This window comes from Rana temporaria, chromosome 3 (assembly GCF_905171775.1).
Source record: "Rana temporaria chromosome 3, aRanTem1.1, whole genome shotgun sequence".
Lineage (NCBI taxonomy): Eukaryota > Metazoa > Chordata > Amphibia > Anura > Ranidae > Rana > Rana temporaria.
Window position 1 is genome coordinate 220,079,368 of NC_053491.1, and position 26,287 is coordinate 220,105,654.

The 26,287-nt window shown below is 43.3% G+C and overlaps 1 protein-coding gene across 4 annotated transcripts; it reads left to right on the plus strand.

Moving 5' to 3' along the window:
• The first annotated feature begins 585 nt into the window (after positions 1-585).
• On the plus strand, positions 586-20,643 carry LOC120932121 (deoxyguanosine kinase, mitochondrial-like). Of its 4 annotated transcripts, none has more exons than XM_040344275.1 (3): positions 586-754; positions 3,298-3,378; positions 19,156-20,643. In XM_040344275.1, the coding sequence occupies exon 3, from the start codon at positions 19,156-19,158 to the stop codon at positions 20,044-20,046; it is 891 nt and encodes a 296-aa protein (XP_040200209.1). In that variant the 5' UTR covers positions 586-754; positions 3,298-3,378; the 3' UTR covers positions 20,047-20,643. The 4 variants fall into 4 exon arrangements, with proteins under 4 accessions (XP_040200209.1, XP_040200210.1, XP_040200211.1 ...); XM_040344276.1 differs by having other exon boundaries at positions 586-751; XM_040344277.1 differs by lacking the exon at positions 3,298-3,378 and having other exon boundaries at positions 588-754.
• Positions 20,644-26,287: the final 5,644 nt, after the last annotated feature.

Sequence of the window (26,287 nt, forward strand, 5' to 3'; positions counted from 1 at the left end):
TGTATGTTTGATTGTGCTAATGTTTCCGTGCGAGCAGTGTACAGTGTAGTTGGACCCTGTGTGCATTTTTACTTGTACAGTGTGAACAGGACACTCTCATTATCTATATTCCTATGCTTTTAGCCTGTGTTGATCTATGCAAATATAAAAAAAAAAAAAAGGGGGGGGGTTAATTTACTAATCCTTATGGAGTTCTTTATTCGGGGGGGGGGGGGGGGGGGGGGGGGGGTGTTCCCTATTCTATCACATTATCATTTCCTTAGAAGAAAAAATGTAATCACAAAGTTACATCAGTTTGGAAACTTTATTTTTTAACCAATGAAAGCTCACATCTCTCACTGTTTCATCTCCTCTTCAAATGATTTCTATGAATGAAATACTGAGGTGGAGGACCCTTTAAGGCTGAGGGGAGGGGAATATAAGTGTGTACATTTTGAACTAGACTGTATCAGGCTAGAAAAAGAGGACATATCCGTCTTAATAACTAGCCAGTTATCGGCACATGGACCCAGATGTAGTATAATAAGAAATCTCTTGTCGTTTGTAAGTGCATTTTAGCATACAATAAAGTTGGTTTACAAGCATGGTTATGTATCTCCTAACACAGTGCGCAAGGATTGGTTGAGGAGAGATCATGTGACTGCAATGTAGCCGGAACCAGGAAGAGATTGTATGAGGACACAGGCTGGCTGTGTGTAGGAGGAGAAGTGCTGGAGAGGATGTCACTCGAGTTCACACGATAAATGAGAAGGTTGTGAGTACTTGTGGAAGGTATTGTGTACAGAGTGATGAACAGCAGAGGAGATAGGCGCTAAAGTATTTATTCAAGTAATGCCTGAAACCAAGCAGGGTAAACTATTGACTCAAAGACTACTTTTAAACTAAAGGCAGATTTTTTTTCATTGTTTTGATAGGCTTGTGTGGCGAGGGCTTACATCCACTGTCAGGTTGCTGTGTCTCCATTAGGAATATAATAGTGGAAGCCCAGGCTAAACCTATCCAGTCTTAAACCTGCTCCCACCCCCAGTCCTTTACTAACTACCCTGGGGGATCAGCAAGACGTTAAAGCGGAGGTTCACCCATAGAGAACACTTTTTCCCCTTAGATGAATGCTCGTTTTGTCTAGGGGAATCGGCTAGTTGTTTTAAAATATGAGCTGTACTTACTGTTTTCGAGATGCATCTTCTCCGCCGCTTCCGGGTATGGGCTGCGGGACTGGGCGTTCCTTCTTGATTGACAGTCTTCCGAGAGGCTTCCGACGGTTGCATCCATCGCGTCACGATTTTCCAAAGAAGCCGAACGTCGGTGCGCAGGCGCAGTATAGAGCCGCACCGACGTTCGGCTTCTTTCGGCTACGAGTGACGCGATGGATGCGACCGTCGGAAGCCTCTCGGAAGACTGTTAATCAAGAAGGAACGCCCGCTCCCGAAGACCCATACCCGGAAGCGACGGAGAATATGCATTTCGTAAACGGTAAGTACAGCTCATATTTTTAAACAACTAGCCGATTCCCCTAGACAAAACGAGCATCCATCTAAGGGGAAAAGAGAAAAAAATAACTAATTGGGTGAACTCCCGCTTTAAAGCAGTAGTAAACCGATGGGTGATTTATTATTTAATTTTTTTCTGACCTGAAAGGTAATGTGCTAGTATGCATCGTGTACTAGCACATTATGTGAAGTGTACCTGAAAACAAAGCCTTCCAGCGACTGTGTAACTGGCTGGAGCCGCTATGACATCACTACCACACATGCACAGGGGATCCGCTGTTAATGGCACAGGACTCTGAAGGAACGGTCCGGATGGCCGTTTCTCCAGAGCGCATGTGCCGATGATGTTATTGGCTGCATATACAGTAAATATCTCCTGAATGGTGCAGATATTTACAGTACCTATAGGTAAGCCTATAATAAGGCTCAAGTCATAGATGGGAGTTTACCCCCACTTTAACCACTTCCCACCTGGCCTTTAGCAGAATGACGGCCGGGTGGTGGTTCTGTTACCCTGACTGGGCGTATGACGCCTGTGGGGGCACGGTGATCGGTGGTGCGGCGTCAGTCTGACACACAAATCTCGGGAAAGAGTCTTTGACGGAGGCTCTTTACCACATGATCAGCCTTGTCCAATCACGGCTGATCATGATGTAAATGCGAAGAGCCGTTTATCGGCTTTTCCTCACTCGCGTCTGACAGACGGGGGTCTGCACTAATTATTGCCCCCCCCCGTGGATGCCCACATTGGACCATCAGGTATGCTACCCTAGATCACCAGGGATATGCCAATTAGTGCCCATTAACAATGTCTGCCAATGCCATCAGTCATGCCTATCAGTGCAATCTATCAGTGTCAGCCATCAGTGCTGCATAGCAGTGCCACCTATCAGTGCCATATCATTGGTGCCGCCTTATCAGTGCAGCTTATCAGTGAAAGAGAAAACTTACTTATTTACAACATTTTAAAATAGAACCAAAGAAAACTTTTTTTTCTTTTCCAAATGTTTGGTCTTTTTTTGTTCGTTTAGCAAAAAATTAAAACTGCAGAGGCGATCCAATACCACCAAAAGAAAGCTCTGTTTATGGGAACAAAATTGTAAAAATGTAGTTTGGGTACAGTGTATGACCGCGCAATTGTCATTTAAAAAGTGACGGCACTGAAAACTGGCGTGGGCAGAGAGGTGCGAAAGTGCCTGGTATTGAAGTGGTTAACCACGGACAACCGACTTTTAGAATGTGAACACATCTCCTGCTTTGCCGGTCCCCCCACCCCAGCCTCTCCTGCTCTCATGTTCCCTGCAGAGTGGAGAGCGAGAGGCAGCACAGTATTGGATGGAGGGTCGGTGGGTGCGGGAGCTGACTCGGTGAACCTTTCAAGCTAGGATGCTGAGTGGTCCGAGCAACCAATCACCAGCTTGTTATTATAATGATTATTAAAGCGGAACTTTACCCTAAATGTTAAGTTCCCCTTTATGTATCCACTCCCACTTCCGGTTGGATTGCCACAGGGATCTAACGGAAGTTCCCTCTTCCGCAGCCTTCAGGGACACGTCACTGGTCCCAGAAGGCTGCAAGGCCATTCACAAAGCGCAGTATAGTTCGACCGTGCACAGCGGGCAGCTGCACGGAATCACAGCCAGATGCCCACACTAAACAAGTCAGTGCTGGGACCCAAAGACCGGCAAAGAAGTGGTTCAGGTGAGCATGGCGCTGGACCCCTGGACAGGAGAGTTTCCTTCTTTATTTTATTTTGTCAGCAGCTACAGTATTTGTAGCTGCTAACTCCTTTTTTTTTTTTTTAAAGGCTGAAGCTGCTTTAACTCTGTCGGCTCCTGCTCCATGCTGTACTCTACTTCCTCCTGCTCTCCTGTGCATCAGTCGTAAGGTAGGTGAGTGCTACCTCTCCACTGGTATGTGTATATGTTTGGGGGGGGGGGGGCAGAGGACACTGCTTTCAGGGAGGGTAGGTGGCTCAGGACAATGCAGTGGTTGATGTGAAGAGGGATACTACTGTGGGGGGGAGTGCACAGGACACTACTGTGCGAGAGAGGCAAAATACACTACAGCAGGGTGGGGATGTGATGGGAGGCAGAGAACACCATTGTGGGGGGTTGGCATAGGAAACTGTGGAGGGGGGAGGGCACGGAGGACACTACTATGGGGTGTGATGTGACACTGTGTTCTCCAATCTTATCCTTTTGATTGGGGGCTTGATGTGTTTATTTTTTTAAAAGGGCCCCTTCATCACGAAACCAGGGATCTTTGATTTTTCTCCATGTTGTCCAGGTGGATCTCAACCTCTGAAAAGTTAGCTACTCATGAACTAGCCTATAGAAGAAAAATGTCCATGACCTCCTGCTCTGGAATGGTGGGTTGGCAAGCCCAGATCACAGGTTATCGACCCGCCATACCACAGCATCAGTGTTGTGAATTAATCTGGTGGTAGAGGAAGGAAGCGGGTGCGGAGCAGAGCCCCATAAGCCGATGCTTCCTCTACAGCGCCGGCTTTTGCACAGGCGGAATCTATGGCAAAGTTCAGCTAACCCGCAGGATAGACACAGGTGCACTACGCTGCACCTGGGGTATGGGTAAACCACAGAACATCAGTGTGAAAGCAGTCTTAGGCCCTGACCAAATGGGGGCCTCAATTCACCTCTATAGAGCGACATATGCCCGTTTACGCACACCTACCTCCAACCGGAAAAACAGAAGGGAGTTCGTCCCCTTTCATCTGGGTGGATCGGAGGGCCTATAGAGTAGCCGTGACCTGTCATCCACCCGCTACGCTCATTGTGGCCCCCGACTGCTTACCAAGTTGCTTAAGTGGCCCTCGCTCTTCAAAAGGTTGGGCACTCCTGCTATAGGGTATCAGTTGTTGACTGTCCTCTACACTGAAGCTGTAGATGGAAGCCGGTCATGTAAGCCAACAGGAGCAACTTCAGAAAGTATAGACAGAAAACCAGGGCTGTGGAGTCGGAGTCGAGGAGTCGGGGGAAATTTTGGGTACCTGGAGTCGGAGTCGGCAAACAATGCACCGACTCCTACTAAATTTAGATTGGAATAAAAAAAAAAAAAGCAAGTTTAAATGTCCCAATTCACAAAAAGTTATAATTAATGACTTCTCTACTGTAAGAATAAAGACCAATGCATGCAGTGCCTTACGTAACCGCAAAACGAACACGTTAAGTGACCGTGAAGAAGCATGCTTTTCATGTGCTTCACTATATGGCACGCAACGCACAATTAGGAGCTGCAATACTTATACTTTCCATAGTGTTGTGTTCTGCTTTTACAGGGAACGCATGTTAGAGAACCAGTAAGTGTCCAAATAAAAAAATTCCAACAGGAGTTTTATAAAGCACTAAAAGAAGTTGAAAAGTATGATCGCTCATCAAAACGTACTGTTGAAGAAGCCATCCTTGTTTATCCAGAGATCGTTAGTGATGTGGCCAGAATAGTTACTGCAATGCCACCCACCCAAGTCAGTGTCGAAAGATTATTTTCAGCCCTAAAAATAATAAAGTCTGACTTAAGAGCCTCTATGAAAGAGGATCTGGCAGAGGCAATTATCTTCCTTGGAACTCTACATTGAATTGATTTGCATTTGCTAAGCCTATAACTACATTTCAAGATTAATATAAACCATTTCTAGGTTTTACAGATTTTGTTTTTGGTTCATTATAGATAAGCTTTGTTTTTGTTCTAAAACAACCAAATAATGTGGTTTGTGTTTTTGAACTGGTAAAGATCCTGTTCCTGATGTTTATGCCTGCTGCTACTATCCAGCCACTTGATTGTTTTCATTGTGTTTGTCTTTTGCTTAAACTGTGCAATACAGTAGACTGTTGGCTTCCCAGCCAGTAGTCCTGTGGTAGGTTGCGTTTCTTTCCCTCAAGGAATGTACAAAATACATTCGCATATTAATACAGAGGAGTCGGAGTCGGGGAGTCGGAAGTACATAAAACTGAGGAGTCGGAACATTTATCTACCGACTCCACAGCCCTGCAGAAAACTATGAATATGTGCTACACAGTCGCATAAAACACAATTTAATGTGAAGAAATTAAATTACCACTAAAGTCTCTAGTGTCGATACTTTCTTGTAAACCTGTTTTTCAGTATTTGTGGTGCTATATGTCCTTCCAACCGTGTCAATACTAAAACACATGTTCACAAGAATGTATTGACACTTGGGTCTTTTGTGGTAATTTAGATTGTTCACATTGAATTGTGTCTTTTATGAGATTATGATATAAGCACATCATATGGATAACAATTCTAAGGCATAAGTTAAAGTATTTGTAACTTTGTAATGCACGGCAAATATATACCGTATTTATCGGCGTATACCGCGCACTATTTTGCCCTGAAAATCATATCAATCGATACCCGCTTTCCCGCCACGAGTTTAAATACTGCGCCGGCATATACTGAGCGCAGTACACTCGTGAATCTTCGGGCGGTCTGGGCGCCTCTCGCACTGACGTCCTGAGCGTACAGGACGTCAGCGCGACAGTTGCCGAGCCTGCCCGAGGATTCACGAGTGTACTGCGCTCGGTATATGCCGGCGCAGTATTCAAACTCGTGGCGGGAAACGAGCGGGGAGGACGCCGCGAGGACGCCGCAGAAGGACGCCCGACCCGCCGAAGAGGACACCCGACATATATAATTAGTATGTATGTATGTGCAGTACAAATACTGTAACTTATATTTATATAATATGTTAACGAAGTATTGAACACGTAACCATTTTTCTAGGTAAATATATTTCTAAAGGTGTTATTGACATGACATTTTTTACCACGTTGGTAACAACCCATGCATACAAATGAACCAAAACAAATAAGTTCAGAAATGAAGTTATGTGTAATAAAATGGAAGACACAGGGAAAAAGTATTGAACACACTAGGGCTGGGAAAAAAAAATTCCCCCCGCGACCGTCGCTAAGAATCCTCCTATTACCGGGTGCAGACCCTAACAACTGACCCTCCTGTGTCCCTTCTGCCTTGGTGGCCTCTCCAGGGTGTGCAAGGGAGAAGTCAATCTGCCACGATCCTGGGAAAAGGCCGTTAGGCCGGACACCGCGGACTAGGCTGAAGCTGCGGCCTCACCTAAAAACTCCTGTCCACAGTGCCTCAGGACCGGCGTGGTGTCCATAAAAAAAAAAAAAATAGATTTAAATTGTAAATCGAGTTTTTTATAAAAAAAATCGCCCAGCTCTAGAACACGCTAACTGAAATGTATTTAATACTTGGTACAAAATCCTTTGTCAGTAATTACAGCTTAACCACTTAAAGGGGTGGTTCCCCCTAAAACAAATTTCTAACAATACATTCGGAAGACTGCTTACACTGCGGCTTCCGGGTATGAGTCTTGCTGGACCTAGTTGATTGACGTTCCTCCGACCGGCGCATACTGCGCGTCACGACTTTCCGACAGAAGCCGAATGTCATTCCGCAGGCGCCGGCTCTATACGGCGCCTGCGCAGCGACGTTCGGCTTCTTTCGGAAAGTCGTGACGTCAAGTATGCGTCGGTCGGAGGAACGTCAATCAACTAGGAACGCCCACCGCCACAAGACTCATACCCGGAAGTCGAGGGATGAAACGGCGATATCGAGGTATGTACGAAAACAAAAAAAAAAGCCAGCCTACCCGCAGTGTAAGCAGTCTTCCAAATGTATTGTTAGACATTTGTTTTAAGGGGGAACCACCGCTTTAAGGACCGGACCAATATGCTGCTAAATGACCCAAGGGGTTTTTACAATTCGGCACTGCGTCGCTTTAACAGACAATTGTGCGGTCGTGCGACATGGCTCCCAAACAAAATTGGCGTCCTTTTTTTCCCCACAAATAGAGCTTTCTTTTGGTGGTATTTGATCACCTCTGCGGTTTTTATTTTTTGCGCTATAAACAAAAATAGAGCGACAATTTTGAAAAAAATTCAATATTTTTTACTTTTTGCTATAATAAATATCCCCCAAAAACATATATAAAAAAACATTTTTTTTTCCTCAGTTTAGGCCGATACGTATTCTTCTACCTATTTTTGGTAAAAAAAATCGCAATAAGCGTTTATCGATTGGTCTGCGCAAAATTTATAGCGTTTACAAAATAGGGGATAGTTTTATTTATTTATTTTTTTACTACTAATGGCGGCGATCAGTGATTTTTTTCGTGACTGCGACATTATGGCGGACAATTTTGACACATTTTTGGGACCATTGTCATTTTCACAGCAAAAAATGCATTTAAATTGCATTGTTTATAGTGAAAATGACAGTTGCAGTTTGGGAGTTAACCACAGGGGGCGCTGTAGGAGTTAGGGTTCACCTAGTGTGTGTTTACAACTGTAGGGGGGTGTGGCTGTAGGACCGACGTCATCGATCAAGTCTCCCTATAAAAGGGATCACTCGATCGATGCAGCTGCCACAGTGAAGCACGGGGAAGCCGTGTTTACATACGGCTCTCCCCGTTCTTCAGCTCCGGGGCGGCTATAAACGAATAGCCGCGCCGTCGTTCCGAATCCGACCGACACATGTAGCGGGGGGGGGGGGGGGGGGTCCCGAACGGACCCCCGACCCACGTCTAGGCAGGGACGTACAGGTACACCAATGTGCCTGTACGTGCCATTCTGCCGACGTACATATACATGCGGCGGTCTGGAAGTGGTTAAAGACGCTTCTTGTATGCAGAAACTAGTCGCAAGCATTGCTCAGGTGTTTTTTTGGTCCATTCTTCCACACAGTCTTCAAATTTTGAAGGTTCCGTGTGCCTCTTCTATGAACTCTGATCTTTAGTTCTTTCCATAGATTTTCTATTGGTTTCAAGTCAGGTGATTGGCTGGGCCATTCTAGCAGCTTTAATTTCTTTCTTTTGAAACCAATTGAGTGTGTCCTTCATCATCCTGGTAGATGTCAGCAGATTTTTTTCAAAAATGTCTTGGTACATTTTTTCCATTCATCCTTCTGTTTGCCAGTACAGTATGCTGAAGAACATCATGTTCCCACCTCCATACTTCACTGATGATACAGTGTTTTTGGGGTGATGTGCAGTGCCATTTGACTTGGCACTATCATGGCATCCAAAGAGTTCAATTTCTCTTTCGTTCATGGACGGACACAGCCTTAATCTTGACAAAGTTGGTATTAGCCTTCCTTTAGGAGTGACTAGTGTCATAGAAAAATTAATAACGCACGTACATAATCAATAATCAGAGAAATATTAATATCGCACGTGAATAATTAAGATAAGCTATAAAAATCTTTTTGTCTATATAAAAATTAAAACAAAGAATAGCGCTGCGAAAAAGAGAAAAGTATTACATTTATTGATACAGAGAAGAAACTTGCATTACTCTAATATTTACAACTATAACATAAAGGATATCACTTGTTAAAAACAGAGAGGATATTGCTGAATGCTGATACAACATACATTTATGGCTATAGCGAAGTCAACAATAAGTAATGCTAATTGGTAGAGAGAGACGGAGAGAGAGAGACGGAGAGAGAGAGACGGAGAGAGAGAGAGGGAGAGAGAGAGAGAGAGTGAGAGAGAGAGAGAGTGAGAGAGAAAGAGAGAGGGAGAGAGAGAGACAGAGGGAGACAGAGAGACAGAGAGAGAGACAGAGGGAGACAGAGAGACAGAGAGAGAGAGAGAGAGACACAGAGAGAGAGACAGAGGGAGAGAGAGAGACAGAGGGAGAGAGAGGGAGACAGAGAGACAGACAGAGAGAGAGAGAGACACAGAGAGAGAGACAGAGGGAGAGAGAGAGACAGAGGGAGAGAGAGAGAGACAGAGGGAGAGAGAGGGAGACAGAGAGACAGACAGAGAGAGAGAGAGAGATTACATCACCAGTCTTTTAGGTCAGCTCCTTCATCATGCTTCAGTCTGCTTGGTCAAGGCATCATACACTGAACTTTGTCAAGCTGACTTGACTGTTTTTTATACCCCTGAGCCTGCATTTTCCTCCCTGCCAAAACTCAAGTTTCCCGCGGATACGATTGGATGACTTATGTTTCTTTTCAGAATGACACAAAAGGACCCCCCAGTGTGCATCCCCCTGTTATCACATCCTCTTGACATAGGGACTGTCTTGGAGTTTGCATATTTATCAACAACAAAACTTCTCGTGTGAGCACTATCTCATCCAGTTCCACACTTTGCATATCACAGGACCCCTGGCTTATGGAGACGCCTTGTCTGTAATCAGATAGGAGATGACAGAAAATTCTTTCAATACAATGAGGGGGCATTTCCTACCACATCCCCCCCCCCCCATTGAGGTAACATCCATATGCTGACATATGGTGAAAAACATGCTCCTCAGCTCACAGAGTAATCTAAAGACAGACCCAAATCACATTAATAAAAAACCTTGTAAAAGAACGACATACAAATTTCCTACAAATCTTAGAAATATGGAGTTGAAAAATCTCTACCACAGTTCCCCCTGAAGTTCATCCTTGAACTTATGTCCTCCTTCAATGATTCGGTACCCACCCACAACGGCCCAGAAGCCCCGACCCTTCCCCCCACCACCACTGCGGCCTCTTCCTTTCTTGAACTCGCCGTAACTCATCAAGGTAGACTTGAGACAGTCCTGGTGCCTTTGAGACTTCCGATCCGAACCCCGAGTGTCTGTACTGCAATGTTTCATCGCCCCTCTGCATTGGAGGAGTGGAATTCCAACATTGATGGCGGGATCCTTATATATTTAGTCCTGTATGAAAAGATGGTGTTCTGATTGTCACCATTGGATCGGACCGCGAGGCAGCACTTTTCCAGCATGGTGAAGAAGGGTTTCGGAGTGTCTTATTCATGGCACGTTTGTCTTCCAAAAGAAAAATGACTTGGTTGTCGTTGTTTCTTCAGGTGGTGGTTGGGTGGGCCTCCATACAGTCATGTATGAATACAAAAGGAGAAAGGAGAACGTCAGTGTACAGTTATTGGAGGAATGTCAGACAGGAGCCGTGGGGTGGCCTTTATAACTATAAAGCCGTAGGTAGACTAGGGTAGGTAGAATTACTTTAAGACATGAAAACCTGGATGTCCAGGGATACAATATGGCACTGGCGGGCAGGAATGCTCACGTGCCTTAAAAACAAAATATGACTGAAGTTCTAGTTACATTATCCTGAGAAGATGTATGATGGAAGCCAAAAAGAAAAACTTAGAGAGCATAAAATTAAAGGAGGAAAGGAAGAGAGGTGAGTAATGAAAAAGAATATGGAGAAAAGAAAAAAACAAAAAATAAAAACTACAGATTTAATGCTGCTCCAACCAAGCTCTCCAGTTTAGATTCCACTTTCGATTGTTAAAGCGCATTGAATCGGTATTCAAAAAACGTAATAAAAAATAAAAAAATATAGAACATTGTTCCGTTCAAAAAAAACGACTCCTCTCTCTTACTAGTAATTGGTGGTATTTTTGCTGGTCAGGTACACAGATAATAACGAGAGAGAGATGATTTAAATTTGTAGACTTTGGGTAAACCTGACCGCACGTTATTATTACAAATTGAAGAGGCTTATTCCTAGATCAACAGGAAAAAAAAATATAGTTCTAGGGTCCTCTCTTAAAAAAAAAACGAGAACAAAACACAAAAAAACAAACAAAAAAAAATAGACTCTTCTGCCCTATTGGTGATCAACAGGTGATCATGATCATGGTCACTTAATAATGTACAAGTCGGGTTAAAAACAAAAATAAAAAATATTAAAAAGGAGCGACTAAACAATGGTTGCCAAGAAACTTTTTAGAATTTAGTCCAACCCGACTGTACTTCTTACTAAAAAAATTTTTAGAGGCTCTTCCCCAAACCAAAGGAAAATAATAAAAAATAATATATAGTTCTCCAACAAGAGGGCAATTAAAAACACTGCATTATTTACTATTTTCCTCTTCCAGGTCTATGCACTACTCCCCCCTTCAGGTGGAAAAAGTTCAAACCTTTTGGAACTTTTCTCACCTGAATGAAATAAGAGGAAAAAAATAACTAAATAAAAATAATAATGAAAAACTTTAAAAAAATTAAAAGTAAAAAAATTATAACCATAACCCTTCAGGGAGAAAAATGAGAGAAAAAATATAAAAATTAAAACGGACAACAACAAACTGATAAAAATGAGAAATGAGAAAAAAATGTATTCAAAATTACTAAAAATTGATATAAAAACGAGAAAGAAAAAAATGAAGAAGAAAAAAAACTTTTACAAAAAAATAAAAAATAAAATGTATAAAAATTAAAAGTGAAAAATTGTAATGGATAAAAAATGAGTACAAAAATAAAAATAAAAAATAGAAATAAAAAATTACTAAAAATTATTACACGAACATGATAAAAATTTAAACTAGGAGTATAAAAAAACGGTACATTTGTACTGGTTTGGATTGTGAGAAATGAGGTGCTGTATGATCCCATATACGGAAGTGCAGACTCGGTCTGTAGATAGGTTGGCATCAATGAGCTTACTGACTGGGGATTCTATCTTGGTGCATTTGGGGCTAAGTGACCCACATGTGATCAGAGGGCACGGAAGCTGAGAGCAGGTTGATATTTCCCCCTGTCAGAAGTGTGACCACGATGTCTTTTGCATTCCAGGTCAATACCCGGTAGTGAAGGAGGAATGCAGAATGTGTTGACAACATCAAAGCTGAACAGCCCAGGGGGCAGTCCTACTGGCTATATTCCCTCAGCCTGCACTCAGCAGCTCCAGTTTTTTCTGCCTATCTAAGGAAAAGACATGGCTCCCTTCGGGCCCATAGGCCTGGAGGTTTATTTCAACAAGACACTTTGGTTGGGTGCTGAACACTCAGAAGTCAGTAATGGTACAGACTCAATGCCTAGTGTATCTGGGGTTGATTCTGGACTCCTCAAAGGCAAAAGTTTTTTTTTTTTTTTTCTCCCTGTGAAAAAGTTGCAGACCCTTCGGACTGCGGTGTGGCAGTTGACATCCCAAAGATGGTCATCACTCCGCTTTTGCATGCGAGTCCTGGGCCTCATGGTGGCCTCCTTCGAGGCGGTACAATATGTGCAATTTCACACGCAAGTGTTACAGAAGGACATTCTGTCCAGATGGGACAAGTGCCCATCTTCCCTGGATTATCAAATCCGGGTGAGCCACCTGGTCAGGACCTCCCTAGTTTGGTGGCTGACATCACCGGCACTTCTGGCTGGGAAATCATTCCTTCCCTTTCACTGGATGGTGATCACGACGAACGCCAGCCTTACTGGTTGGGGGGAGTCTGGGGTGTTCAGTGGACCCAAGGTCGCTGGTCTCCTGAGGAATCCCACTTGTCGATCAATGTCCTGGAACTTCAGGCAATCAGGCTGTGACTCTCCAATTAGTCTTAGAGGCTACAGGGGCGTCCAGTCAGGATCCAGTCGGACAACGCCATGGCAGTGGCATATGTCAACCATCAGGGAGGAACAAGAAGCTCGGCTGCAGCGTCTGAGGTCGCTCACATCCTAAGGTGGGCAGAAAGGAGCGTGTCGGCCGTATACATTCCGGGCGTGGAAAACTGGCAGGCGGACTACCTGAGTCACCAGATGCTGGACCAAGGAGAATGGTCTCTGCACCCGGATGTGTTTCAGCTCCTTTGCTAAAGATGGGGCATGCCAGAAGTAGATCTCCTGGCATCTCGACTCAATCGGAAGGTATTGAGGTTTGTGGCCAGGTCAAGAGACCCATGGGCAGATGCGTTAGTGGCACCGTGGAGTCAGTACCGGCTAATCTATGCCTTCCCTCCTCTAAGGCTCCTTCCTCATCTGCTTCGCAGAGTGGAGACAGAAGGGATTCCAATGATCCTAATTTCCTAATTGCTCCGGATTGGCCTCTGCATCCTTGGTACGCTGACCTAGTGCGTCTAGTAGCAGACGTCCCTTGGCGTCTACCCCTGAGAGAGGTCTTGCTGTCACAAGGTCCCATACTTCATCCTGCTTTACAGTCGCTGGGGACTTGAATCTGGTCCAGAAGCCACCATTTGAGAACATTAGAGAAATTCCCTTGTTGACACTTTCTAAGAAAGTGGTATTTTTGGTGGCTGTTACGTCAGATGGGTTTCTGAGCTGGCAGCCTTGTCATGCAAAGCTCCTTATCTGATCTTCCACAAGGATAAGGTGTTGCTGCGCCCGCAGCCTTCTTTTCTACCTAAGGTCGTTTCGGCCTTCCATCTCAATAAGGACATTGTACTTCCATCCTTGTGTCCTTATCCGTCGCATCCTAAAGAGGCGGCGTTACATTCCTTTGGACGTTGTCCGATCTCAGAGTATACTTATCTGCTACTGCGCCGTTCCAGAGGTCAGACTTGCTGTTTGTTTCAGTGTCTGGTCCCAAGAAGGGCCTAGCGGTCTCGACAGATGGTGATTCAGGCTTACGCCATAAAGGGTCGGGTGCCCCCCTTTCCTGTCACGGGGCATTCGACCAGGGAAATAGGTGCCGCTTGAGCTATACTGCGCATGCACATCGCCGTTCGGCTCCTTTCGCCAATCGTGACGTGGCTTACGCAACGGGGGGGAGCTCGTTTTTGGTCAAACGTTTTCTATGAATCAGACGCATAGATAGGACCAGTGTAAGTCAGAGATACGACGGTGTATCTGGAGATACACCGTCGTATCTCTTTGTGAATCTGGCCCAAGGACGTGTATCTGTGTGTGTGTAAACACACAGATCCACGTCCTGTCAGGGAGAGAGGAGACCGATCTGTGTCCCTTGTACATAGGGACACAGATCGGTCACCTCCCCCAGTCAGTCCCCTTCCCCCACAGTTAGTAACACTATGCAGGGTACACATTTAACCCCTCCCTCACCCCTTCAATGCCAGTCACATTTATACAGTAATTAGTGCATATTTATAGCACTGATCGCAGTATAAATGTGAATGGTGCCAAAAATGTGTCAAAAGTGTCCGATGTGTCCGCCATAATGTTGCAGTCCCAATAAAAATCGCAGATCGCCGCCATTACTAGTAAAAAAAAAAATAATAAAAAATTATAATTCTGTCCCCTATTTTGTAGGCACTATAACTTTTGCGCAAACCAGTGACTTTTTTTTTTTACTAAAAATATGTAGAATACGTATCGGCCTAGACTGAGAATTTTTTATTTTTTTTAAATTGGTCTATTATATATTTTCAAAATTGTCGCTCTATTTTTGTTTATAGCGCAACAAAATAAAAACCGCAGAGGTGATCAAATACCACCAAAAGAAAGCTCTATTTGTGGGGAAAAAAAGGACGTACATTTTGTTTGGGAGCCACGTCGCACGACCGCGCAATTGTCAGTTAAAGCGACGCAGTGCCGAATCGCAAAATGTCCTCTGGTCAGGAAGGGGGTATATGTGCCCAGTAAGCAAGTGGTTAAAGTTTGTACTGCTTTTGACAAACTGAGATGCTGCATGCAGGCTGAGGGGATAAAGCCAGTAGGACTGCCCCCTGGGCTGGGCTGTTCAGCTTTGATGTTGTTAACACATTCTGCCTAGTCACTCCTAAAGGAAGCTAATACCCACTTTGTCAAGATTAAAGCTGTGTCCGTCCATGAACTCAGAGAAAAGGATTTTACGGTGAGTACAAAAATCCTATTTTTGGTCTCGTCTGATCAGACTATATTCTCCCAGTAGTCGCAGGCTTGTCTAATTGTTGTGCAGCAAACTTTAATGAAGCTTCAACGTGCATTTTCTTCGGCAATGGAGTCTTGCGTGGTGAGTGTGCATTACTTGGCTCTTGGACAACTCTTTTGATAATTCTTTTTACTCCTTGGGAGGAGCACCTGGTCATGGCCGGTCTATGGTGAAATATTATTCTTTTCATTTCTGGATTATGGCCCCCAACAGTGCTTACTGGAACATTAAGAAGTTTACAAATCCTTCTGTAACTAATGCCATCAGTATGTTTTCTAACAATAAGGTTGCAAAGGTCTTGAGAGAGCTCTTTGCTTTTACCCATCCTGTTTTTTGTGTGACAAATTGGTAATGAGACACCTTTTTGAAAGCCATCAGTTGAGAATGAACCAGCTGATATTAATTTGCACTGACAAGAGGCAGGAATGCTTTCTAATTACTGATAGATTTCAGCTGGGGTCTTGGCTTTCCGTGCCTCTTTGCACCTCCCTTTCTTCCTGTGTCATTCCGTTTTTTTACACATAACTTAATTTCTAAGCTTATTTGTTTTGGTTTCTTTGTATGTATGGATTCCATGGGATGTTACTGACATGGTGGGCACAGGTGAGGCTGCAATGGTGGGCACAGGTGAGGCTGCAATGGTGGGCACAGGTGAGGCTGCAATGGTGGGCACAGGTGAGGCTGCAATGGTGGGAACAGGTGAGGCTGTGCTGAAAGGAACTGATGAAGTTAATATTTATTTTTGTAACTTAATTCTGCATAAAACATTTTCCAGGAGATAATTTATGAGGGCATGATTAGCGGCAGAATTAGGGACGGGGCATGGTAGGGGTTGGGCGGGGAAACTGGTGGCGAGTAACCCCTGAGGCCTGGCTAGTGGCTCAAGACTTGAAATTTTGAGCCCTGTGTGTGTGTGTGTGTGTGTGTGTGTGTATATATATATATATATATATATATATATAATATAATGCAGTTTTTATTTGGAAGACAAGCGATGTGGGTGCTAGTACTGACACTAGTCCATTATTTAGAAATAGTTTAATTCAGAGTGTTTTTTTGACACCTAGAGTACGTTCCATACATTATCATTTATATTTTCACTTAACCGGATAACAGAATGGTGGCTACAGGTATATTAATGTACCTGTATGTTGCCTTAAAGATGCAGCACAGTGGGCGCCCGCCGCGAGCTCTGTGACTGTGATCGTGGATCCCGCGGACTCTATACCTGCGATCGTCTTGCGTAGAGGAAGAACGGGGAAATGCTAATGTAAACAAGCATTTCCCCAGTCTTCCTAGTGACAGGACACTGATCACAGCTCCCTGTAATCGAGAGCAGTGATCAGTGTCGTGACACACGTAGCCCAGGCCATCTACAGTTAGAACACATCCCTTCAGAGCCCCCTTCTGGTTAACCCCTTGACTGCCAGTCACATTTAGAGAGTAATAAGTGCATATTTATAGCACTGATCGCTATGTGAATGGTCCCAAAATAGTGTCAAAAGTGTCCGATGCGTCCACCCTAATGTCGCAGTCGCAATAAAAATCACTGACTGCCACCATTTACTACTAAAAAAAAAAAAATATTTAATAAAAATGCCATTAAAATATCCTCTATTTTGTAGGCGCTTTAACTTTTACGCAAACCAATCAATAAAAGCTTATTGGGTTTATTTTTATTTTTTTTTAACCAAAAATATTTAGATGAATACGTATCGGCCTAAACTGAGGAAATGTTTTTTTAATATATATATATATATATATATATATATATTATTTTTTTGGGGGGATATTTATTATAGCATAAGGTTAAAAAACAAAATTTTCGCTCCTTTTTTTTTTTTTTTTTTTTTTTTGTTTCTAGCGCAAAAAATAAAAACCGCAGAGGTGATCAAATGCCACCAAAAAGCTCTATTTGTGGGAAAGAAAGGACGTCAATTTTGTTTGGGAGCCACGTCGCACGACCGCGCAATTGTCAGTTAAATCAACGCAGTGCCAAATCGCAAAAAGTGCTTTGGTCTTTGGCCAGCCAAATGGTTTGGGGCTGAAGTGGTTAAAGGTACGTGGTTTGCTTTGTGTATATCTGGGGCTATTACACTTAGTGATTGCTCTCAGGTTTCTTTCTAGGTAAGTATAGACATCTTTACTCTACAGGCTAGTTCGTAAAAGACTTATAATGGAGGTGGAAGCAGGTTTAGGACTGGATAGGTTTAGCCCGGACTTCCACTTTAAACTATCTCTCTGAGTCTAGGTTCACATTTGTGCAATGCAGGAACACTCACAAAATGATGTATGTTCACACAAGGCACAAAAAGTTGCAGATCCCTTTTGCGGGTGCATGGCGGTGCCTTTGTGCATGCAAAATTGCATGATAGCAAAGCACTATGTTTTGGTGTGGCTGGATTTAAAAAAAAAAAAAATATTCCTTTTTGTGTGATTTCTTTATTTTTTATTTGTATTTATTTTTTCACCCCCCCACTCATGGAAATTGTATTAAAATGAATGGGCTGCCCTGAACGTAGCACACCAAACTGTGAAAAATTGTGCATAGGTGTGAACGGAGCCTAATTTCACTTGAAATGAAAATTGGAGTAAATACAAAATTGCCACCAGAACAAGAGAGGGTCAATTTTCCAATAGGGACACTTGTTCCTCTAACAACTTTCTAAGGCTGGCCATACAATATACAATCTTATTGTACAGTTTCCCTTAGGCTACTTTCCGCCACCGTACCTCTGCTTCCCTGTGTGAAATTTAATTTAAAATGATCTTGTGTGGACTTCACATCATTTTTCGGGTTCTGAAAAACGTAAAAAAAAAATTCGAACATGCTGCATTTTTAAACAACATTTTAAACGATGTAGTTTTTCGGGTTGTAAAAAATGATCGCGTGTGGGCTAAAACAACGTTAAAAACCCGCGCATGCTCAGAAGCAAGTTATGAGACGGGAGCGCTTGTTCTGGTAAAACTACCGTTCGTAATAGAGTAAGCACATTCATCACGCTGTAACAGACAGAAAAGCGTGAGTCGTCTTTTACTAACACAATATCAGCTAAAGCAGCCCCAAGGGTGGCGTCATCCGCATGGAACTTTCCCTTTATAGTGCCGTCGTACGTGTTGTACGTCCCCGCGCTTTGCTAGAGCATTTTTTTAAAACGATCGTGTGTGGGCAACATCGTTTTAATGATGAAGTTGGAAAAAACAACGTTTTTTTCTAGATGCTGAAAAACTTTGTTTTTTACATGCTGGAAAATGATCGTTTGTACGCGGTATTAGGATGACTTTCTCCCAATTATCACCAATTCTCACCAGTTAGTGATAAAGGGTTAATACCAGCCAACCTTTATTTTTTTTCTTATGGATTGAGTTGGAAAAATGAGACTGCAAAAAAAAAAACTTGACCAAAGTTCTAACTCTTCCTGTTGCAATCAAAAACAAAATATGTTGTTTAATGGAGTTTGGTTTTTATATTTCTTAGTCTATAATCTTATTTATACATTTTTCATTTTACACAAAATATTACAAATTTTACAGTATCTATCATAACCCACCCATTCAACGTTTTAATATATGTATACATCTGATCTCATCTGGTTACATAAATATTAATTGAGAAAATCTCTTTATAGTTTATCACCTCCATATCGATACATACTCATTCTTCCTTATGTCCTAACATACCATCTACACACCAACACAAGAAAAGAAAAGAGAAAAAATAATAAAAAGGGGGGGGGGGGGGGGTTAGAGGGAAAAGTGAATGGCATATTCCCTGACATGGAACTCTACATGTATGTTGATATTAGTGTGGAGGCTGTAATTCTACCCACTGCTGCCATGTCCTCAATGTTTATTCTTTTAGGCCCGCTTCTAAGTCTATCGTCATCCCCAGAGTATGCATCTCACTCATTTCGCACATCCATTTTTTTTTTTATATTTCTTGACAATGTTGGGTGCAATTTTTTTTTTTTCATTAATATGTTGAATGCAATTGATTCATTTTTCCTGAATATGTCATATAAATCCTTTTCTGTGTCAACAGATGTTTATTAACAAAATTAGAGTATTCTTGGATACAGCAAAAATACATATTTGTAATTCACGGCAGCCGGATATCAAACAGTTTTATACTTTTATTCGTAAGCAAGGAAATGAACACGGAATTGCCATGTCTGAGAAATCTGTGAAGCCACAAGATTCCGCTTGCAGCTCCAGGAAAGAGGGGAAAAGCAAGAAACTTTCTGTGGAAGGGAATATTGCTGTTGGAAAGTCAAGCTTCTTGAGATTATTGGCCAGCGAATATCAAGAATGGAGTTTTATGGGAGAACCTCTGCAGAAATGGCAGCATGTCAATTCTTCGTCTAGTCCTGGGATAGATAATTTGCTACAACTTCTGTACGACAATCCAGCTCGATGGTCTTATACCTTTCAGACGCTTTCTTGTATGACTCGTTTTAAAGCCCAGATTGAGTCGTTTTCAGAGCAGCTGCTGAAGCAGCAAGAACCTGTGCGAATATTTGAAAGGTCTATATATAGTGATAGATTTGTGTTTGCCAAGACTCTCTTTGAACTTGGCCATTTAAATGACATGGAATGGAACATGTATCAAGAATGGCACACTTTTTTACTTCAGGAGTTTGGTCAGAGAGCTTCTCTGGATGGGATTTTATATCTCCGTGCAACTCCAATGAAATGTTTTGAAAGGCTTCACAAAAGGGCAAGGAAGGAAGAAGAGCAGGTTACCCAACAGTACCTTGAAAAGTTACATGACCAGCATGAAGGCTGGCTAATAAATAAGGACAAAGACGTTCATCCTGCACATTTCAGTAACATTCCAGTTCTGATTTTAGAGGTTGATGAGGATTTTGAAGAGAATCCTGTAGTTAGTCAAAGCCTTGTTTCCAAAGTTCGAGACTTTGTAGTCTCCTTGTAATATTTTATTGTTGTATCTGTGTTTGAAGTTTGAACTACTCTACCATTACTAAGCTACTGAAAATGCTAACTGACTGCCTATATCTGGCTTCCTCGCTTTTAATACACTGCCCTCAACATGCAGATAAGAAAAATTTGAAAATTCTAAAGCCATTGGATCTGCATGGCCAGCAGATTATTATTTATTATTATTATTATTATCATCACAAGGAATGATCAGCAGTGGCAGCCTTTATACGTTTTTACAACAGGCATGTGTTTTCTTACTTGACTCTTGGACTGCTTTGTGTAGTACTTCCAGATCTGTACAGTAATCCAGCATGAAAACTTTATTTTCTGCAGGAGCTTTCTGTAATAAAGACCAATGACTGCTGCTCTCCCTCCTTGTTCATGGTAACTGGTTTTGTCTCTGCCCCCTCCTGTAGTTTTTTATAGACAGCCTGTTGTTTTTGGACCCTTTCCGCCACAGCGCAGTGATGTCACTGCACATTTTATATGGTAATATCTGGATTTTCAAAGGTATTTGCTCCAAAGTGGATTTATATCTGTTACAGCTGTTGCGAAATATATTTCAATAAAAGTGTTTGAGTTTAACTTATATATCTTATATATCATAGTAAATATTTAAGCTGAACTCTGGGGAAAAGAGAGTAATTCCTATGTAGTGCCCTCGTCCCACTACAAGGTTTAAATGATTATTATGTCTAGAGCAGTGGTCATCAATCCTGTCCTCAGGGCCCATTAACAGGCCAGGTTTTATGTATTACCTTGGGGAGATGCAGACTAGAATACTGCAATCATTGAGCAGCAAATGATATCACCTGTGATGTATTTCAGTTATCTTGCAAACTTGGCCTGTTAGTGGGCCCGGAGGACAGGGTTGATGACCACTGGTCTAGAGTACCAATAAAAGGGATCTTGCACCAAATCCCTCCCTTCCACAAGTTTGCTCCATGCTGCAAGACATGTCCTCTCTGCTTCTCCTATAAGGCATGTCAGTAGCCGTAGGCATTCTGATGTCAACAAGTATGATGCGGAGCCAGTAGGCTTGCATTGTCCATGCAGACGCTCAGGAACTGCCCACAACATGGAGTGCCGGATAGAAGAGTTGAACTCTGGCTGCCAGAGAAGGGAGGGATTAAGTAAATAATATTCCCTTTACCTATTACTAGGCATAAGCAAGCATTTAAACTGTGCTTTGCAGGGGAGCCTCACTACAAGGATAATTATTTTGTTTTCCCTGGAGTACAACCCAGTCAGTTGTGCTGCATGCACATGTGCCCACAGGAGAAAAGAGCAGATGAATGTTTTATCAATATTCGTCTTCTGCCCCTTCACTAATTATTTACAAGCTGACACAGGGAAGTGACCAATGTATATTACTTGGTGGTTCCAAAAATGTCCCAGTAGCAGTGTCGTCCCCTCACCCCCTTAATACTTGAGACCTCATTCATCCAGTATTTTAGCTCTCTCCTCTCTCCCTGTATTCAGAGGCCATTGGCTCTTCCTGCTGTCAAACAAATTATATGAGCAAAGAGCGGGGGATGGGGAAAAGCTCAAAAAAATGAAAAAAAGATAACTAATGCAGCAATCGCATCTAAGAATTGTTCTCACTGCCAGGCCAGGTTCATTTTTCAATCATCTGTGCTGTACATTTTGGAGTTGGAGGTCATAATAAAATAAATTAAAACTTTCTACATGCTCCTAATATATAGATCTCCATTGTAAAATCCCTGGCTTCTGTGTGTGTTGCAGTATGCATGGGACATTTATGCCTCCCAAGCCTTGACATCTTCAATGCTTTGTTAATAGAAATAGTAAACAGTGCTAGGCATCACTGGCCAAAACCGTCACTTTGCTGTGTTCTTTTGTGCAGAAAGTGTGACCTGGCCCTTAGAAACACAGGTAAATAATATAAACACATGCAGATGTCTGGACATACCATACCTGCTTCATAACTTTGTGTTTTGCAAATTGTAATCAAGCTCATTTAATAAAAAGCACACTCCCCAATTCCTTCCTTGTGCTGATACGCTGACTCAATATAGGACGATTGACCGGGCACTGCATTTCTATTACATTCTTTCCATCATAGGTTCACTCTAAAGGCCTGTACACACTATCGGATATTCCGACAGCGATTGTGTGATGACGTGTATTGTCAGGTAATCCGACCGTTTGTATGCTCCATCGGACAATTGTTGTTGGGATTTCCGACAACAAATGTTGGATAGCTATGCTCTCACATTGTCCGATCTCAATGTGTGCCGATTGTGTGTACACAAATCCATCGGACTAAAATCCAAAGTACAAAAACGCATGCTCCGAACCAATGCCATCAGACAACATTAGCAGAAGATGCCCAAAGGGTGGCGCTAAAGAGCTCAAAAACAATGTAGTTTAGTTTTATGTTGGCTGAAAAAGCTCTGCTATCTGTATGCAGAACAAGTTCCCGGCCAATGCCCTTTGGACAAATATCCACGGATTTGTCAGATGGAAGTCCGATCGTGTGTATGAGGCTTAAGACTGGCCATAGACGGTTCAGCAGGAACCGGCCAAGATTTGAACCAAGAGTGGGCAGGCTGATCGTACCAAGTTTTATTGATCCATCAACATGGTTACAACCAACCTGCTGGATTCACTTGCAATTACCACTAGCGGCTGTTATAGCCTCTAGCAATAATCATTGTCTTCTCCCGACAGGGTTGACTTCCCCACACCCCTCCCAGCAGACAATTGCTTGGCAGAAAAAAAATTGCACCGTCTGTGGCCTGCCTTTTGGCTTTGTTCACATGGGTGGCTGGGGAAGGAAGTATATACAGGTTGTTGTTTTACCGCCCAACTAATTATGCAATGGCAGCTAGAGGGGATAGTATAAATTGCTGTGGCCACAGTGATTTTCTTTGTGGCACAGCAAAAATAATACAGCGCATTGTGTTTCACAGGCAGTACTGCTGCTAAATGTGACCCACATGAATAGGACCCCACTGCAAACCATGAGCAAAAACGCTTGGATTGCATCTCGGATATTTCAATAGGAAATCCCCTTTAGCTGAAGAAGGGGAAAAAAACAAAACCGGAATTGAGGTGGCATTTTCTTCTCTCAAATGCCTGGCAGTCACTGATCTACTGCCCTCCAAAAAAACAAGCCAATGTTGGTAGAATGTGCTGTAAACCACTGACAAGTGTTGAGGGGTAGATTCCTTGGACTTGCACACAATTTTTAATTTAAAGTTAATTTAATTTAAGGATATTTAAAGTCACAGCATACACTTTTAATAATGTCAGAATTGCAATAATTCTATTTGACTAAAATTCCAATATAGGTTTACTTGAAAAATCTCCATTCATGTTCTGAGTTCTGCCTGTCTGCAGGTCATCGCTTCCTTCAACTTCCGGGATTCCCTGCATGATTTGCAGCCTTTCCTCTGCTTATATTCAATGGTATCTAGCCGACTGCAAGCAGTGTGTTTTCTTTACCGATGTACTGACTTTGCCTCCTGAAACTCTTAATCTGAGCACTTCTTTAGTTCAGATAGCAGGCTCTGTTAAATGTGTGATACAGCAAGGCCTACTCACAGGGCATAGTAAATACTTATTACAGATTGAGGTAAATGTGTGGAAATCTTCACAAAGTAAGTTTACAAACTTCAAGGTCATTCAGATTTTTTGTAGTAGGCTAGAAATAATTGAAATCGAATGTAGAAATGAATACATGTATTTATTTTTTGACCATAGATGCACGTTATTACAAAGAAGGCGAAAACTCAAACAAAAGCCTGTTAGAAAAGGTAACCAGGGTTATGGTCATTATTTCTCCACTCACACTAAAAGTATTACATTGTAAAAAATAAATTATTTAACTTTTTTCAAAATGACTTTTGTGTTTCTTGCTTTTATCTTTCTGTTGTTTGGGCAAAAAGTGAAGCCAACTAGGTGAGCAAAGAATGCTGTTCAGCAATCTTCAGCTGTGCTAAAGTCATAGAGATCATGAAATTGACTCGATTTACTGTAATCTACAGTATGTAATTCATTGTACAGACCACCCTACAAGGTCAGAAGGAGCATAGTCTGGGTATATTTCTTAAAACCTGTGCGGTGTAGCTTCCTCCTGCTTACCACAATCATATTCAAACTGACAGTTTTCAGTCTAAATGATGACTAAGATGCATCTTAAAACTCAAATTTATTACGTTGGGTTTTCTGTGAAACTAGGCCAGTGATGCAGGATCATAAATGGGTACATTCAGTGTAATGTACTACTGTCAAAAGTTTGTAGTGTGAGCTGGTGCACTACAGCAAAGGCTTGATGTGAACAAGCTCTCAAGTATTTAAAGCGGAGGTCCGCCCAAAAACAAATGATTAAAAACCAGCAGCTGCTGGCTTTTAATAATAGGACACTTACCTGTCCTGGAGTCCAGCGATGTCTGCACCGCAGCTGATGTTTCCATCAGCTGTCGAATGCTGCCGCCACCATTGCGGGTGAGGCTTTCGGCTTCACGCCAGGAACCATACTGCGCATGAGCAAGGCCCACTCCTCTCTCCTACTGGCCCAGCGACATCGGAAGGAGCCCCAGCCGTGACATCAATACCCACGGCTGAGGCTCCCGGAAGTGGGAAAGGTTACCCGTAAAAGACCGGTACCTCCCCCCCGAAAGGTGCCAATTGTGGCCGCGGATGGGGGGGGGGAATCGGATGAGCGGAGGTTCCACTTTTGGGTGGACTTCAGTCCTCTTCCTTTTTGGCCTTGGTGCCACCATCTTTGCTATTCCAGAGGGGGCACATCTGTTTACACATGTAATACCGTATTTATCGGCGTATAACACGCACCCCAAGTTTAGGAGGGAAGTTTAAGGAAAAACACTTCATTGCAGCCTTATCAGTGTCCATCTGCAGCATTGCCCATCATTGCAGAATGATCAGTGTCCATCTGCAGCCTTGCTCACACATCTGCCAGCCGAGGAGGGAACAAGCGCCGACGAGATAGACAGAGCCGAATGCTCATGTGTACTCGGCTCCTCTCAGCTCGTCTCGCAGTCCCGCCCCTTGGCCCGTCTCCTATGATGGACATAACACCGGTACACTGGTGGGAGGTGGGACTGGGCAGGACTGTGAGCAGAGCCGAGTACACAGTACACTCGGCTCTGTCTATTTCGGCGACGCTCGCTCCCTCCTTCCCCTTTGAGGCAGCCGTTCGGTGTATAACGCGCACCCACGTTTTTGTCCCTGATTTTAATGGGAAAAAAGTGTGTGTTATACGCCGATAAGTACGGTAATTTTTGTGCACAGCAAAGTATAGTGCAGGGGTAATGAATTAAAATTCACTGAGGTCCGGTCAGCAAAATTTTCTTCCAGCAGAGGTCCAAACATCGTGTCGTTACCCGTGGCGCCTTTGCGCATGTGCCTAACCGCATGTTGCTGCCACACTGTTTTGGAAAATACGTCTTTCTCCGTGTTTCTTGCGGGTAGTGCAGCCCATTAAAATGGGCTGAACTACCCACGACGTGTGCACCTAATGCACATGTACACATCTGAACCCATTCTTACATCAGCATCCCCAGAGTCCTCTACCTCTTGATGAATGTCCTCGGGTCCTCCTTTATATCACCTCCCTCCACAGTAATGTTCTCACACTTCCTTGACACCAACCCCCTGGGCAGTACTGTCCTCATTGCCCCCACATTACATTTCTCAGCTCCCCCTCATCACAGGCCTCCCCCAATTTAATGTCCACAGCCCCCCCACTGGAATGCCCCCATCTCCCCCACTGTAATGCCCCCTTCTCCCCCGCTGTAATATCCACATCTCTCCTGCTGTAAAATATCTCCACATCTTTCCGCCACTGTAATATCTCCACATCTCTCCCCCAGTTTAATGTTCACATCTCCTCCATACATCACAGTCCGCTCAGCCCACCACATCACAGCTCTCAACAAATCCACTTTAACTTTAATTTTCACTGACCGAAGATCATAGGGAGGCACAGCATGTCTCGGGTGGAGGGCGGGTGTTGCAAGATGGTGATTGGTCGCTAAGACCGCCCTTCATCCTAGCTGCCAATCACCTTCTTGTTTAGTTCAGGCAGCTCCGTCCTCCATCCAGAACTGTCCCGCCTCCCCCTGTCGGTTCTGTGTGAGGATTACAGAGACGACAGGGAGAAGAAAGGGCTGCTAAACGGCAATACCGCGGCGGGCCACATAGAGTGAGGCGGTCCGCATTTGGCCCGCAGTCCGCCATTTAGT

Bases quoted from the DNA above. Each gene is read 5' to 3' on its own strand.
- LOC120932121 (XM_040344275.1), top strand. From the start codon at position 19,156: ATGTTTATTAACAAAATTAGAGTATTCTTGGATACAGCAAAAATACAT.